The 17,500-nt window shown below is 45.8% G+C and overlaps 1 protein-coding gene across 1 annotated transcript; it reads left to right on the top strand.

Moving 5' to 3' along the window:
- Positions 1 to 12,266: 12,266 nt before the first annotated feature.
- Positions 12,267 to 17,498, top strand: LOC134038049 (SLIT-ROBO Rho GTPase-activating protein 1-like; the record flags this gene model as incomplete). The annotated part of the gene is made up of 2 exons (XM_062483644.1): positions 12,267 to 12,877; positions 17,320 to 17,498. Coding segments are annotated over exons 1-2 (246 nt in total), but the record flags the coding sequence as incomplete, so codon positions are not given.
- Positions 17,499 to 17,500: the final 2 nt, after the last annotated feature.

The following is a 17,500-nucleotide window of genomic DNA, read 5'->3' as shown; positions in this document are numbered from 1 at the left end:
AGGACAGTGCTGGCTTTATGACATCATCCACTGGTCGACTTACAGATGGTGGGTTTACAGTAATGATGGTCTGTGCTCTCTATTTGACCAGGCTATGGAGCAGCAACAGGAGACTGCCTCGCTGTTTCCAAATTCTCATCCACTGTTTAAACTTCCGATTTGTGGAAAATATTTGGCAAGATCCCAACGACAAACTTTTAATTCTCCAGTTTGAGTGGGTGCAGGCAGAGATACAGAAAACCCATTGGCTCAGGTTCATGTGTGAGGCAGTGCTGGTGATGTTTTGTGTGAGTGTGTGAATGCTTTGGTCTGTGGAATGGAAGAATGTGCATGCCAAGTTTGCTGTCTGTCATCGGAAATGACAGTGTGGTATTACTGTAGTGCATTTTCTGATTGTCTACTGTATACATCTAAATGTGTGTTTGTGTGTGTGCATATGTGTGTGTGTGTGTGTGTATTTGTGCGTGAGTTTTGAATGTGTTAATTTCGTATATGGGTTGGCTCAGTTCCATGTTAGTGTAACAGTGACAGCCTAAGTAAGACTCCAGGGAATCATTACACACATGGAAGCCGACTGTGTACATACTTCAAACACACATACTGTAGGAACGGCTTAAGCTAAACAATCTACCCTCATCTGTGTCTGTGTCTGTGTCTATGTGTGTGTGCAGAGTAGGATGTTAATAGAACAGGTTTATTGGTTAAACAGCCAAGTGGTTGGCAAGGTTTACATTCTTCCGGTATATTATAGTATAACACAGATATCAGCAGGAACGTTACATCAATATGAGATCATGAAAACACAGCTGGGGGAAAACTGCTCGAGGAGATGAGACTATGGGTGGGGTGAAACTGTCTTGACACACACACGCACACACACACATAGACACGCACACACGCACACACATTCAGAAGTGTCATCTTACGTCTTCTGTGGTGAGGTCTCAGAGGGCTGTCATGTGATGGGACAGGTCACGTGTTTTCTGTCTGTTTACCCATCTTTCCCTCCATTCCTCTCATGCCGGCACTGTAGCAGTAGGGGCCTCAGATTGAGACCCATCTGGAGATGCAGTTGGAAGCCGTCTGTGACAGTCTATTATAATGCACTGTGTCTGCATTGTATATCCCTCATCACTTTGTCCTGGGTCGTGATGGAACGGTGAGAGAGAGGTTTCATTGGAGCGTGCAGGTCATTCCGCTCAGTTTGATGTTGTGGTGGTGGTTGTGTGGAGTTCTATGGGGTTTCTTCCACATAGGAATGTAGTGTAATTGAATCCACTCAGATGAAAGTGACTGTGTGTGTTTTAAAGTTTGTGCCGTCAGTGTCCGTAGACAACCTTTTTCACCTACCCAACTGTTCCTTAACTCTCTCCAGCTCTTTTTTACATGAATGTTGTCTTGCAAGCATGAGAACTGCCCTAGGATGGAAGTGTTCTTATTGCCTTTGAATGCTTTTCCATTTTCCATTTACATTTTAGTCATTTAGCAGACGCTCTTATCCAGAGCGACTTACAGTAAGTACAGGGACATTCTCCCCGAGGCAAGTAGGGTGAAGTGCCTTGCCCAAGGACACAACGTCATTTGGCACAGCCGGGAATCGAACTGGCAACCTTCAGATTACTAGCCCGCTTCCCTCACCGCTCAGCCACCTGACTCCCTGTTTAATAATTAGGCTTTCATGTATTTTTTTCTCCCATTTTTTTTCAGCCCAAACAATCTTCGTTCCTTCATAAAAGGACCTTTCTTTCTCATCTCCTGCTTCCTTTTTGTCTTTCCATCTCCATGATTTGACCCCGTCCCATATCTCTTCTATCTGGCCGAGCAGGACGATTGAAAGGGCTTTGTGACTTGCTTTAAATCCAGTGATTTAAACTGGGAGACATTTAACTTCCAAAGATTCACTGTTGCCCTCCGACTGCTCGCCTTTCTACCCTTTCTCTTTCTGTCATCCCTCATTTCTGTTTCTCTCCTCCTCTGTCTCTTTGCCTCTGACAGCCTCGCTCAGCGCCTCTCTGATGTTGTCTTGTTAGTCTCCACTGACAGTAATTTTGTGTGAGACTAGTTCAACTGTCACAGGCCCAGTCTCCTGTGCCTGTTCTTCGCTGCAGTGTGGAAGCTGTAACAGGATTATGCTGACTGCTGAAAGAGAGATAAACGTATCATCCGTATGCAGCCATGGTTCCTGTTGTATGATGCCCAGATCCCCAGAGAGAGGACAGATCTAAAAATCTGTATGTCAGAATGTGGGGTTAAGGGTTGGGTGTGTGTGTGTGCGTGTCTGTCTGTCTGTCTGTGTGTGTGTGTATGTGTGGGGGTGGTGTGGGGGGGATTATTTTACGTGAGTTATAGGCTAAGAGACTGCTGGAATAAGTTCAGTGCACTGTGCTTCGAGTGGATGTGGTGGACCATGTCCTCTTCTGTAAGAGCAGCCGACTGAGCAGAAATACATTCATCCACCTTGGCCCTCTGGTTGTTGAGCATACACACTCCCACACAAGGCCAGAGCTCAGTCCTCCGGGACTGTCCATCTGACCTCAGTAATGGTCATGGAGAGCCGGAGGAGGAAGGAAGAGGGGGAAAGGGAGACATGGACAGAGAAGGGGAGAGCCCCTTGAGGAGTAAATTGTCCTCTGTGCATGATTGTACAATTTTACAATTTCCTACCTCTGTCAATCATTGCAAATTAATTTAGCTCAACAAATTAAATCAAGAGAAATTACATTAAAGCAATCAGTCTGTTGGTGTGGGCTGCCGCCTGATAAAAAAACTCAGACTAATTGCTACGCTGAATTAGAACTGCATGTCTGCCTCGGTCTCTGTCCCCTACACAGCCCTGTGTCCTTACTTCTGAGCGAAATTAAGGAGAGAGAGAAGAGGTGGAAAGCAACAAGAGAGAGGAAGAAATAGAGGAACTGAGAGAGAGAGATTAGTTTGTGCATTAGCTTGATTTGTGTTGTCATATCTGGCGTACTGTGAACAGCTTTTGCAACAATTATAACCAAAGGAAAATACGGAGTATGAAAGTATGAAAGAACGGAGAACGTAGGCACCAAGGGGAGAACGTGTGTGCCTACTCTTTCTAAATTATGTTTTACAAATGTTCCTCAGATTTACAAATTCTACACCATACAACTGCCCTTATGAGACAACAGTTGGGACCGTGTAAAGCCATGTGAAGATTCACAATAGGACATGGGTCAGTCAGTGTTTCCAGTTTGGCCTTGTTCCTAGCATTTATTTCCAAGTCCACTTTCACACATACTGTACACACGCACACACACAAATACTGTACACACATACACACACACTCTCTCTGACCTGGAAATGCTGGGGAAGGGAAGTGGAGGGATTGGTGAATTTCATACCCTTCACCCTCTCTGCCCCAGAGTAATCCCTGCTCTGAGAATTTGGGAATTTTGGAATGTGGGAATTGTGATGTTTATGTTTGGGAGGCGGGTTGGAGCCCCTGTAAGTGTGTCAGTGGGGATACAAGATAGGGAATACTATGGCCCTTCCTAGTTAGAGTGTTTACCCACATCCCACTGAATCGAATGGACGAAGTGGTGAAAGTCGGAGAAACAAGACTAACAATGTGACAGTATTGAGACATATATACGAGACATTAGGGAGAGGATTGAGACTGGATGATGATTGGAGAGGTTGAGAGGGAGATGGAGAAGCAGAGAAAGTTGAAGTTAAAGAAACATCACGTGTGTGAAAGAGAAACGACTTAGTTGTGATGAGAGATCAGAGAAAAATCTCATGGCTATTTGTGATGAAGAGACTTGCCAACCGGACATTTGGAGAGATTTAGGAGAGGATTAGGAGAGGGGGACAAAAGTGTAAGAGCTGGTATCTAGGTCAACAAATCTGACACTAAGCAATATGCTACACATTTGAGACATGCCACACAAAACACACACAGCATCTATGGTCACCAGTCTGCACAAAGAGGGTCTGCTGAGAGCTTTGAGTTGGAGAAGCCAACAAGGTGTGAAATCACTACAATCTTTAAGGCAACACTTTGTTTTTTCAACATTTTAGGAGCCATTGATGTCAGGAGTAGGAGGTCCAGAGCCATGAGCTTGTCTGAGAACCAGACATGGAGGACTACCATCTCATGGTTGATATTATCCCCTTGTTTAGAGTGTCCTCTGTCAGAGGAGATGCTAGACTTCTTGCATGATGCTCCATTATCCTTCACAAATTCCAAGCACCATCCTCTGGCTTGACAGGACCACCAGGGCCTGATAACCTTTATGGCAGCAGGTCAAACCATTGTCTTTGGCGGGTTGTTGTCATAGGTATTCCCATGGTTGTGAGTGTGTCTTAGTCTGTGCGGCTTTAACATGTACGTATTTCTATGTTTTTACATCTTCATTATTTAACCTTTATGTACAGGATAACAAAAGTAAAAAATAAACTCATCTGTATGGGTACTTTTGGATGTGTGTGTGATTGTGTCTGCGTGTGTGTGTGTACGGTTCTGAATTGTTAAGGACTGAAAGAGTGCCAGGGGTTAGGAGTGGGATGTTAGGAGATGGGGTCTGTTGGAGGGTCAGGGAGGGGAGGACTAACTGCTTGGACAGTATGATTGAGAGAGGCACAAGGTCATTTCCTGTTCCACATATGTCAAAGCGCTCACCCAAAGCGCTCACCCAAACATGGACAAACAAAACTATGGCAACTTATTTGATGTGTCTACAGTACACCTGACAACCAGAGGTGGGGTACAGTGTTGGAAAATACATGTTTCATTTCTTCCTCCTGTTTCTTTTCATTCCTTCTCTCTCTATATACAATTGATGAACTCTTTCCATGCCAAGGCACTCATTAATTCCTGTTTTTGATTGGTGCCACAAAGCAAGCCAATAAAGAGAGGTAGGGCTGTTGTCCACCCCCTGTCATACCTCATGGGTACGTCTGTGTTCATGTGTTACAAATAGAAGACATTCCATTCTGCTTGGTGCTGCACCATAATCCAAAGGTTCATGCAGAGCAGAGTGGACATCTGGAGTCAAAACATGTTTTCCTCTGGGTTTCCTATGCCGTTGCACCCCGACTGTGTCTATTTCTCTCACTGTCAGTCTCTCTTTCTTTCTGTCTCTCTCACTCTCTGTCTCTCTCTTTCTCTCATTTATCATTTGCTCTCTGTAAGACGTATTTTTAGTCTTTCACACACTCATACAAATAGATTGAGTACACGAAAGCTTTGATGAAAACATAGCCAAACTCTCTCAGGAGTTTGACTTACAGTGCAGATGTGCTTGGGGATAAACATGTTTCTAAGACGGGATCAGAGCAGGCCTTTATCGTTTCAACTCGAGAAAAAAGACCTGCTTACCTGCTGAAATCTTTTGATCACACACAGAATTACTGACAAAGAAAGGCACACACAGACACATACAAACTCAGATGTTTTGATTTAGTGTTATGTAGACAACTGGCACCTGGGCTTGTGATTCCAGTGCAAGTGCTAATGCTGATGTTATATGATATTAAACTTGGAAGGATTACAGTGTTTTGGTCAGGGCTGAAATACATACATACTCGCAGTGTCTTTGCTGATTCAGTGCTTATCAGTACACGACATAGGATAAAAAGTTATTTCCTTGCTTGTTTCATTAGATCCCTGGAGGTCCCATTCTGAGAATGGTGTTCTCTAATGTTTCCCTGGAGACGGTTTGTGTTCCTACTTTACATCTTGTTTTATTGGCCTCTGTTTCTCTGGAGATGGGAACCTTATCCTTCTCTTATCGTCAGTTCCAGGCAGGATTCGGAGTGACTCCAGTTGCTGGAAGGACAGTAAATCCTGTGTCCGTTTGCTATGTGGCTAGCTGGCTTTGTTATACTTCTGGAGGCGGAAAAACATGTCTGATGGACTGCAGTGGATCTTGTTGTTTTTCAGTTATCTATTCTTTTCTCTTTCTCTCTGTCTGTCTTCTGTCTATCACAGTGTCAGTGTGTCATATTGAGCAATTCAGCAAAACTTTCTTATGATCCAATTAAGATTAAATGGAAAACAGAAAGTAGGAACATCTATCTTTCCATCCTTCTACTAGATTCAGGGGGGCAAAAAGAAAGAGAAAGCGATAAAGAGAGACTGAGAGAGAGATGAATGCCATCCAAGGTTTTGAATAGCGAGAGTGAGAGAAAGAGAAAGAGTGAGAGCTAGAGACAGACAGACAGAGACATGAAGCATAACCCTAACAAGCAGAATATGGTTTCTGCTCCAACATCCTCATAACTGTCGACAATTTTACATCCCGCAGACAAACAAATAATTAGAAATTAGAAATTCCCACCCAAACTCAGAACACCCTGTGCTTTCAACTCATCTATGTGTGTATTTATGGTATGTAGTGCATGCTGTTGGTGTTGTGTGCGGTCCTGCTTTGCATCCTGTGTATGTGTGTATTCCATGAACGGTGTGTTGTGTGTGTTTTCTGAGGATGTAGTGACCTGAGGAGTAATTCTGCCTGGTTGTTAGTTTGTCCAGAGGTCCACAATATCCACTGATAGACTATGTTTATTTGAACAGTTGAAATGATTAATTATTGAAAATAGACCACTCTGGACTTTATGACTTGCTGTAGGAGAGTATCAGTTTCCTCATCCCTCTGTCACAATATTCCTTCACTCCCATGCTTTACACCCCATCCATCACTCCATCTCTGGCCTTCTCCTTTTCTTTTTTAAAGTCGTCTGTTCTAAGAATACATGAACCCTTTGTAGTCTTTATCCCTTCACTTGGGAACAATTAGTCATGTATTGCTGGTACATTTATACTCTGAAAAGTAACTACTGTACTTGGAACGGAAGCACACACACACATACACACATGCACACACACACACACACACACACATACTGTACTGCACACAAATGGTTACAGAGGATCCCCTTTTAGTTGAGTTGGGCCCTGATAACGATTAAATCTTAAACGTTCACTTCAGAGGAACTATGGGATTTTTTCAGGGATAGATCCTAATTCCCACAATCCCATTCCTCACGGATCCTGATTCCCAGATCTGACATGATCCGTTTTTCATCCTTGTTTTATTACAGCAGCTTTCAGCACAGCACAGCATACAGACAGAGAGAGGCAGAGGCCTGAGAGGAAGATTAGAGCCATGTCACACACACCCACACCCACACACACACACACACACCCACACACACACCCACACCCACGTACACACACACATACCATGCCCTGTCTGTTCTGAGAGGCTCCAGGCAGGACGCTATGTACCTTACAGGGATGTGGACACGACTTTGCTGTAAACACATACGTTTGGGGGACTGATCTCTCACTCCCACACACACACCGACAAACACACACACACCCGCTTACATGCACACACACTCATGTACACGCATAAACACACACACACACCACACTTCCGTGTCTGTGCTAAGAGGTTCCACTCCGAATGCAATGTACATCATAGGTATGTAAACACACACACCTGCATCGTGGAGTGACTCTCACACACACATACAGTACATACACAGACACTCACACACACACACACACGCACACACTTACAATCAAACACATGCACACACAAACATGCGCAGACTCATAATTCTACAGTATGTTTCAATTCCCATCAATTGCCATTCAACAGACTGGTGACAAAGATATCCTGATTCCATCCATAACTGGATTAGCATGGAGAAGAAGATCGGCTTTTGACGGGTACATTTGTCACAGTCCTATTCTGAGTTATTCCAGTTCATATTCAAGGGCTTACCTAAGCAGCAGGGTACAGCTTTGTCCTGTTACACCTAATCAGCTACATTACCGTTCCCTTCAGATCATGTGCTTGTTTGGACCATGCTTTTCTTTCTTTCTCTCTCCATTTCTCTCTGTTTCTCTTTTTTCTTTTCTTTTCTATTCTATTCTTTTTATGCTTTCTTTCTTTATTTACTTTCTTTCTTTTTTCTTTTTTGTTCTTTATCTCCTCTCCTTGTCTTTCACTCTCTCTTCTCTATTTTTCTTTCTCACTATCTTCCTTCAGTTCTTTCCTTCTGTTGCTGTCTTTCTCTCACTCAGTCTCTCTATTACCTTTCCTTCCAGGACAGCAGGATGGTCCTGTTAGTATTCTCTAATGCTGAGACCATGTGTGAAACCTGCAGCTGCTTAACACACCATAATCTATGCCAGAACCCCCAATTTACTTCAGTGGTGTATGTGTGTGTGCGTGTGTGTGTGTTGGGAATGTGTTTATGCAGATGTCTGACAATGGAATTTCTCACTTATAAATCAGATAGTATATGATGGAAGGGGATTAATCCAACATCATACCTTCGTGTTTGGAAATTGAATAATTCTCTGTTCTGTGTACCCCTTTCTGACTCTCCCTACCTTATAAGGCACACTTAGCCTTTTGGGGGAGGTGAAAGAATGTATGGTAATCTTATAGCCATGCTATACTATAAGTACAAAGATATGCAGTGTGTGTGTATGAGTGTGTGGGGGAGAGTGTGAGAGAGGAGGAAGGGGGAAGGGGGAGGCTGGTGAAAGTCTAGTTGTATATATTTGACCATGTTTACAAAGATGTCACGATTTCCATCATGCTGCTTGAGGCAAAGCAGCATGGGATGGACCCCCCTCGTGTCATGGTTTGGAGGTCTAAGGTGTGCGTGTTGGTATTCTGTGTAGGCATATAAAAAGAGAGGATTTTAAGGACACTCGACACAGGCACATAACACCTCTTGCTTTCCTCACCTTCTTTACATTTTTGTCATCCCTTGTTCTCTGTGATCTTCCTCCATCCTTCTCAAGACTCTTCTTTGTAATATCCGGTGGTGTTCGCTTCTTTACTAGAGCGGTGTATGTTTCCCAAATGTTGATGTTCTCAGTCAAACCCAGACAGGTTTATTTTCTCACCTCTGTGGGTCTCAGGCATCGGCTCCTGTGTGTGTGTGTGTATGTGCGTGTCCATGTGTGTGTGTGTGTGTGCGTGTGTGCGTGTCTGTGTGTGTCAATGGCTTTCTAACACAGAAACCCATGTGCTTCTGCACAAAACGAAGTGCAATCTATGACCAGCATATGCCTGAGAATGATGAACAGGTGGGAACAACTTTGAAATGGAAAATAAATGAAAGGACAGTAGGCTGAACTCAAAGAGAGGTGCTGTCAGGGTTAGAGATCCTGAAAAGCAATGGAGGAAAGAACCCAGACAAAATAAAGAGAATAAATTGGGTCTCTGGACTCGGTTGAAGAGTCAGAACTTGACTAGGAGAAGATAGAGACTGCAGGGGTCATGAAGAGTAAGGGCACCCTTGGCACACTTGCACACAGGAAACAGGAAAGGAACTGACTGGATTAGGGAGGAGTTCAGATACATTCGGGATGTGTCTAAGACTTCACGCTGCTGCACATTGTTCACACCTGCACCCTGACACACACTGAGAGAGAACGACAGAGAGAGAGAGAGAGAGACAGAGAGAGAGAGAGAGAGAGAGAGAGAGAGAGAGAGAGAGAGAGACAGACAGACAGACAGAGAGAGAGAGAGAGAGAGAGAGAGACAGACAGAGAGAGAGAGAGAGAGAGACAGACAGACAGACAGACAAAGAGAGAGAGAGAGAGAGAGAGAGAGAGAGAGACAGACAGACAGAGAGAGAGAGAGAGAGAGAGAGAGAGAGAGAGAGAGAGAGAGAGAGACAGACAGACAGACAGAGAGAGAGAGAGAGAGAGAGAGAGAGAGAGAGAGAGAGAGAGAGAGAGAGAGAGAGAGAGAGAGAGAGAGAGAGAGAGAGAGAGAGAGAGAGAGAGAGAGAGAGAGAGAGAGAGAGAGAGAGAGAGAAAATATAGACAGAATGAGTCAGTAACAGTGAACATCTAACTGTACTTTTCCCATGTCTAATGTGTTATAGGTCTCCATCTGCTTGTACTCCTGCTGTAGCCTGACTCTGGCCTTTCTGCTATGTGCCCAGATAAGCTCCGGACAGGAAGCTATACAGCAAACAGAGCCATCAAAGGGCCAGCCCTAATCAGATCCACGTATCCTTCTGTGCTGGTCCAGGATCATGGCTCAGACATACTACTCACAGATCTGTAGATACGCTGAACCATGACACACATGCTGCCATGAGCACATCACACTCACAGCCAGACCATCCAGAACATTCAGCAAACAAAGTTTTGTCAGATAAATTAGGTTTCGTTAAGATGGTGTTTGTGTGTTTGTGCATGTGTGTTTGTTTGTGTGTGAGTCTCTAGTCCTACTCCCCCTTCTTTCATGCCAGGCTAATTGAATTCAACTGGATCTGTGTTGGGGTTAAGTGATGCGCCGAGGACACTTAGTGCCTGTTAACTCTGTGTGGTCCTCAGGCACTTGTAGTTGTCCCACCGGGGGAGTGTATTTTCTAGTCTGGGAAGAAGAAGGAGAAAGATTGGGAGAGAGGGAAGAGCTTAGAGGGACAGAAAGACAGAGAAATGATGACGTTATAAAAGCATTACAGAAAAAGGAAAAGCGGAATGGAATAACATTCTGATTGGATGAATATGAGGACCATCTGCTGATCATGTGATTTCCTCCTTTCCATCCGTTCAACCCCTTTTACCTGCGGGTTTGTTGGAATATTATCACCGTGGTAACCCTACCGTTGCCTACTTATCGGCTGAGAGATAGTGGGCGCTGATACACTGAGGCGATGAGAAGAGGCCCTGAACCTCACCACCAGGTCTAGGCCCACAGTATCATGTTAGGTGATTAGGGACAAGAAAGCCCAGAGGCCAGTGCAGAGCCACGACTGACACCACGGCCTGTGGCTGTCTGCCAGCTCGGTGTGCTTTTCCACTGTGGCATGCCTGTGACCATACACAGTTTCCTACTGCGGGCAGAGTTCAAACCTGTTCCCTGCTCTGTTTCTGCTGCTCTATGCTCTCAACCCTTCTCTTCCTCCCTCTATATTCATAACGAGTGTAAGCTTAGGTGTTCCTGTCCTGTGTTGTGTCTGCATGCATGGTGGAACAGACGAAGGATAGTCACAGTGTTTTAGCGTGTCTAAACCCCCCTGTAGGTGACCTCATCAAGGAAATCCTGTCTTATCCTTAAACTTCATTAACCAGACTGCCTCAGGGTCTACAGGGGGCCGTGAGGAGTAAACAGAAAATACAACCTTTTAGTGTATGTAGCAAAAAGAGAGGGAGGGAGAGGGAGAGGGAGGTGGAGAGGGACAGGGAGAGGGATTGAAAGAGTCAGAGACATGAAGAGAGAGAAGGAAAGGTGAGAGATGGATCTAGAGAGACCTGTCCCACATTCACCTCCTACTGTATAGTGGAGCCAAAACATAGATGTTGCTGTCATCTGGTGGCAGCAGTGTAGCTGTGCATGCTCAGTTAGCTGTGGGGCAAACTTGAGGGATTTCCTTAAATCATACCTGGTGTAAACACTTCAATTGTGCTACTTCAGACCATCAATGCAGTCCAGAGGCCGTCAGGCCTTCTTTAATGTTGCAATTTAAATACAATTATTTTCATCACAGACAGGACAGAGATAACTAGTACTTCTATTTCTGTATACCTCTACTCTGCAGGTACTGCATAGAGGCACTAGGTGGCATATCTCCTGCATCCAGCATTGATTTCCAATTGGGATGCCAAAGATGGAGAATCTTTTAACTGCACAATAACTGTAACTGTAAATAACTAATAGTTAACTAAATGGGTTAGGCCTACATAGAGTGTAAACCGTCTTGAATGAGGTGAGCATCTGCTGATGTCCAATAAAGCTTAATGTGTTTTATTTGAAACTCATGTAGCCTAGTGGAATTGTGAGGCCCCAGACACTGCCAAAGTGAATGCTAAAATGAATCCCTCCTTCCTTCCCTTCATGTCAGATTAAGATCAGCAATATGGGAGGAAGAACGGATACGTTTTAAAGAATTGAAATGGAGCTCAGGATTCCTGTTTAGTCCTGCTGTTAGGGGGGTCCTTTTCATCTATCATAGCCTAGAGCTCCACACTTAACAAATATTTACATTTTTGTACAGTTTCCGAGTTGTCTACTTGGAGGCATTCTACTAACCGTCAAAAGGTCCTTCCACAGTCAACGTTTTATACAGCACGTGATCATGCAAATATAACAAATCAATAATTAATAGTTTAACACGGCTCTAATAGGCCTAGACAACCAATTAAGCACAACTTCGATGCTTTCTATGACCGAACCACAAAACGAGACAAGTGGTTATATTGGCTGTCAATCTTTCCAGTGATTCCGCCCTCAAGTCCCACCCTCTCCCCCCGGCATTTGATTTCAATAGAGTGGAGTACATAGTGAGTGCGTAAAGGTTACTACGGGGTTAGCGCACATACACCAGGACGAACCAGCACCGAAGGCACCCGGCGAGCGAGGGAGCGCGTGCTCTGCTCTGTATTTGATGTGTGTGTGTGGTCCACTGGATTAACTAGTGGGTGTGTGCCCGGTCTTTACCGCAAACCGGTGTGTGTGCGTTGGTGTCTGTCTGTCTTTGCGTGCAGCCGCTCCCCACGCATTTTGAGCTCTCTAATGGGAGATCTGTTCTACCTACCTATTGATAGTCCGTGTATTGCGACCTTCAATGGACCTGTCTGTTTCTAACGGCGTGGAGCAGCTGCTACGAGCTAATTGAATTGAGCGTGGACCACTGTCCCCGAGCGGGAATCGACTACAATTCTGTTGTTGCGGCAGTGGATGCATTTAGTAGTATGTAACCTGTGGTTATTGGCAATGACGCCCTAGGCAGCGTAGACACGAAGAGGACTAAAGGTTTACGCCTGTTCATCTGATTGATCATCGTTATTACGCCAACATGTCGAACCCGAGCAAAAGCAAGAAGGACAAAGAGATAATCGCGGAATATGAGAGCCAGGTGAAAGGTATGATCCATATTTACTAGAGCTCTATCCCATTGGCATGACATGGTCACACCCACTCTCTGACACACACACACCTACATGCACATACACACATGCACCTGTTCTCACTATCCCCCTAAAACACACCTACACCCATCCCCACCTATACCCTCCACTCACACTACCCCCTCACACGGACCCTTGCGCACGCTTACACACCGAAACGCACACACACTCACACGCACCACACCTGGCTGCCTGTACTCCATGAATTCTGCCCCTCACCAAGCTTGTTTGCGAATGGATGTGTATGGAGGATGACACCTCGCCGTGAGACGTCAGTATTTCAGGGTTCATCCTGAGTTCTGCACGGCGCTTGGAGGGGGGTGGGGGTGGTGAGGGGGCTCTGCATTCTGCAGAGCCTTTGATCTCTCTCAGCCATGTGGAAGCGAGGGTGTTTGCCAATTACAGCATGTATACAGAGTAGTGGTTTCTGTGTGTGGAAACCATGCCTCTCTGTGTGTGTGTGTGTGTGTGTGTGTATACCATCTCTATTTGTATTCCTCTGGGGCTGTGACTGCAGCAGGCTCCCTGATGTGTCTGTCTGTGTGTGTGTGTGTGTAGGTGGATGTGTGTGTGTGTCTGGCAGAGGAGTCCATCATGACAGCTCATCTCTAATCAGTAGGAGTGTTCCAGGATTGATGTTAGGACAGACAGACAGAATAGATATCATGTCTGCCCACTCCTCCGGTGTCACAGATTCAATGCACACTGATGTAACCATAGTCCTTAACCATGGTAACTCCCCTTTCACACACATACACCCCCACACAGCACCTTGGGGGTGGGGGTGGGGGGGGGGGGGGAGAGACTGCAGCAGAAGATGGGGGAATACCTGCTTAGTTCTGACTGGTCAGGTATGACGCTGGAGACGGACCCAATTTCTGTCAGGCGTGGTGAGAGCTGTGAAAAAGAGTGATCAACCAAAATGGCTGGTTTGGTATTGTATCCCTGGCAGTGGGAGAGGTCTCTCTATAGCATGATGGGGAACTATGTATGGGACGGTCTCACTGTACCCTCTTATGGTCTCTCTCACATTCTCTCTGTTCCTCTCAGGTTCAGATGGTCTCTCTTCCGTGCCCACATATTCACTCTCACTTACACACGCCCACCCACACGTACACTTATCTCATACGAGGAAATGGCAAGCTCTTTTTCACGGGAAGGTGATCTTCGTCGTTTGCATAGGAAATAGCCTGCTTTACTCATGTCAAGGGAGGGTGGAACGATGGTTGGTTTGTGTTTTGACACCACATTAGGATTGAGGAATGTGTGTGTGCGCATGCATGTGTTCTCCTGTTGAAATCGAAATCATGGCCGTTAGAATCCCTACAAGCGGACCCTTTCCCTCAGCCCGTACCCACACTCCAGATGTGCTCTTTCTGTCACTGCATCATGCAGTGTGACAGGCTATTCCCTGGACCTGGTCCATATGAAATGTAAGCACACACACACATACACACGTTACTCCTTTGAATCGACACACTGACTTTGAGTGATTAGAAGTAATTGAGAGTGCTGGAGAGCTTTAGTGTGTGTGTGTGTGTGTGTCACCGTTCACTCTGCACTGGCTTCTAGCCAAAACACACTCGGGGATGCCCTGCATTATAATGACCACTTAGATCACACTAAGCACAGCTCTACTGCTGCTGTGCCCTCTCCTCTGCTGTCTGAGGTAAATGTATGGATCTGCGCTGTAACTATGTGGGTTTGTAGTCTGCCTCTCTCTGGCTGGCCTCTGATTGGCTTGTGAGAATGTATAGGGGGTGGGGCTTCTCTTGTGACGTGGTGTTGAGTGTGTGGAGCTCGTAGACTGTAGGTGGTTCGAGCTGATCTTGCCTCAGGTGCCGTGAACTGTAGTCTGTGTTAGTCAGCAACATACTGTCTTAGCAAAGACATGATTGTTATATGCAACATCTATTATGCCTGAACATGTGGCCTGGCATTATCTAAGCCTGGATTATACATTTACATGAAAGGAGAAAATGGGGCTTTGCTATGGGGAATGATGGAGAGGAGGAAGGAGATCAGCAGAGAGAGAGAGAGAGAGAGAGAGAGAAAGAGAGATGGGTTGTGGGGCGGAGGGGTGGGGAGAGATGAGAGATGGGGACAGAGACAAGGAGGGAGAGGTGGGGGTATGGAGAGAGGGAAGGAAAGAGAGGGAGGGGGAGGCAGGGAGTGGTGTGGAGCTCCATGAGAGGGAACTGTGCTGCAGCCTTGTTTCTGCGTGCGTCTGCATGTGTGTGATTACTGACCTCCCATCTGCATACCTGGGAGAGGAGGGGGGGGAGGGGATGGAGGTGTACGGGAATGGGGGGGGGGGGGGGGGGGGGGGGGGGGGAGTAGAGAGACGGGGAACTAAGTGTGTGTCCCTGAAGTGAGTTAGAGGTGTTGTAAATAAGCAGTACGTGGATTGCACCACACATGTAATATCAGTAAAGGTGTTTGTTTGTTTTGCCTGAACATCCAGTGGATGTCCGCCCCTTGTGTCCTTGGCCCCTGGTTGTCATGGAAACGGCCCATTCAGAGGGCAAAATCGGCTTCCTCTTCCTGTTGAGCAGTGAAATATGAATACAAACATACAATTTAGCTTTGTGTGTTACTCCAGTTGTGTGATATCTTCATGTAAAAGTCTATCCTGGGGAAAGTCCAGGGTCAGACTGGTGTGAAGAATCCACCCAGGTCCTGGAGCTTAGTGGAGTGTTAACTTACGGTAGTCAACTCCTTAGTTACACAGTGGAACCACACATGCACTCTCCATGGAGACAAGAGCCCATGAGGAGAAAGGAGAGGTACAGCCTCTGTCTTTCAACAACAACAACGAGTCTGATTTAAAACCACTACTGGTTATGATCATTTCAATTACACTTTTAAAACATATTTATTTATCTGCTCTGCCTGTCAACATCGTAAATGCCGTTGGTATAATTGGATTCAAGGTGAGCTCAGGATATTGGCATCAGCAGAAGCCTGGAAAAGGTTCCTCTACACCCCAGTGTGCTTCTGTGACCTTCCATAGTGGAGGCACCGTGAAATGAAGGTTAGTCATCCCTCCACAGGCAGATGACTGATTCCTGCTGATCCAGGAGCTTGTTGTGGGGAGAGACTGTTTCCAAGAAAGAAATAGCAACAAAATCTATGGTACAAACATCCTAAATTGGAGTTCTCCGTTTCAAATCCAAATGTGTCCTTTAGCAAATGTGTTGTTTTTCTCTCTTGCTAGTGTGTCCTTTCTAATTTCGTTTTTTTCTCACTGTCTGTTCCCCAGTCACTCCATCTCTCTCTCGGTCCCTCTCTACCATAATTACAATTGTGGAGAGTCTGTCTCTAAGGAGTCACCTTGGCCAACATCCTTTGGCCACAATAGCATTAAAGAAGACACTGCTCTCATGGACACACACACACACACAGACAAAAAATGCACACACACACCCTATCAGAAAAACACACACACACATACAGCCAGTCAGCATGGCAGGGCAGGGCACGCTCCACTGGTTGTGCTGTTTTAGAGCGTCGAGGCTATCTGACACTCTGCAGCAGGAGGCAACGCAGAGAACTGCTAGTGAATCCACAATGATAACCCCCACCTCTCCCTCCATCCTCTCTTCTCTCTTTCTCTCTCTCTGTCTGTCTGTCTGGCTGCCTGTACCTCACCTTCTCCCTGTTCTCTCTGTTTTCTCCTTATCTTTTCCTGTCTTCCATGCTGTGATTCCCTCTCTCTCTTTTTCTCCCTCTCAAACACACACACACACAAGCGTTCGACTACACACCAACCAATCCCCAGGGGACCTTCTCCACTCCACTACCTGTTGTCTTGGCAACCACACACTGTGTGTGTGAACCATGTGATGAGGAAGGTGAAGACAGCTCAGATCTGCCAAGCGCACACGCACAAGCACACACACACACAAACAGATGGATATGCACACACACACTTGTGAACACATACACTTGCAGAGATATGCTTCATTGTGATCCCACATAGAAACACTATGGTGGCCTGTAGCCTCAGCATAAATCGTGTGTGTGTGTTTGCGCCTATTATTTGCACATGTGATGGTCGATGTGTGGTGAGCTTCCCGAGGCAAAATGGCTGCCATGTCTAGTGCTGCTCTTAGCCACGTTCTGTGGGTAAAGCTCCCATCTGTATCTGTGTAAAGATGTCTGCTGTGTGGTGTGACTACAGGATGTGTTTATGCAATTAAAAGTATGTACTGTAAGAGTACGTATAAACACTGTGAGTATATACACCAAATTAATGCACTCTTTATGGGGTGTCTTTCCATAACAAGTGCATATTGTCTGTTATGCAGTCTGGATTGTTAATGACATCTGTGTGTGGGTGTATGTGTGTTTGCATGTCTGCCCCCGTGCGTGCGTGCGCGCGCGTGTGTGTGTAGATGTGCGGGCCCAGTTGGTGGAGCAGCAGAGGTGTCTGGAGCAGCAGACAGAGATGAGGGTCCAGCTGCTTCAAGATCTTCAGGATTTCTTCAGGAAGAAGGCCGAGATTGAGACAGAGTATTCTAGAAACCTGGAAAAACTGGCAGAGAGGTTCATGGCCAAGACACGCAGTACCAAGGA

The sequence above is a fragment of the Osmerus eperlanus genome, chromosome 17 (assembly GCF_963692335.1).
Source record: "Osmerus eperlanus chromosome 17, fOsmEpe2.1, whole genome shotgun sequence".
Lineage (NCBI taxonomy): Eukaryota > Metazoa > Chordata > Actinopteri > Osmeriformes > Osmeridae > Osmerus > Osmerus eperlanus.
This window is presented reverse-complemented; position numbering and strand designations above follow the sequence as displayed.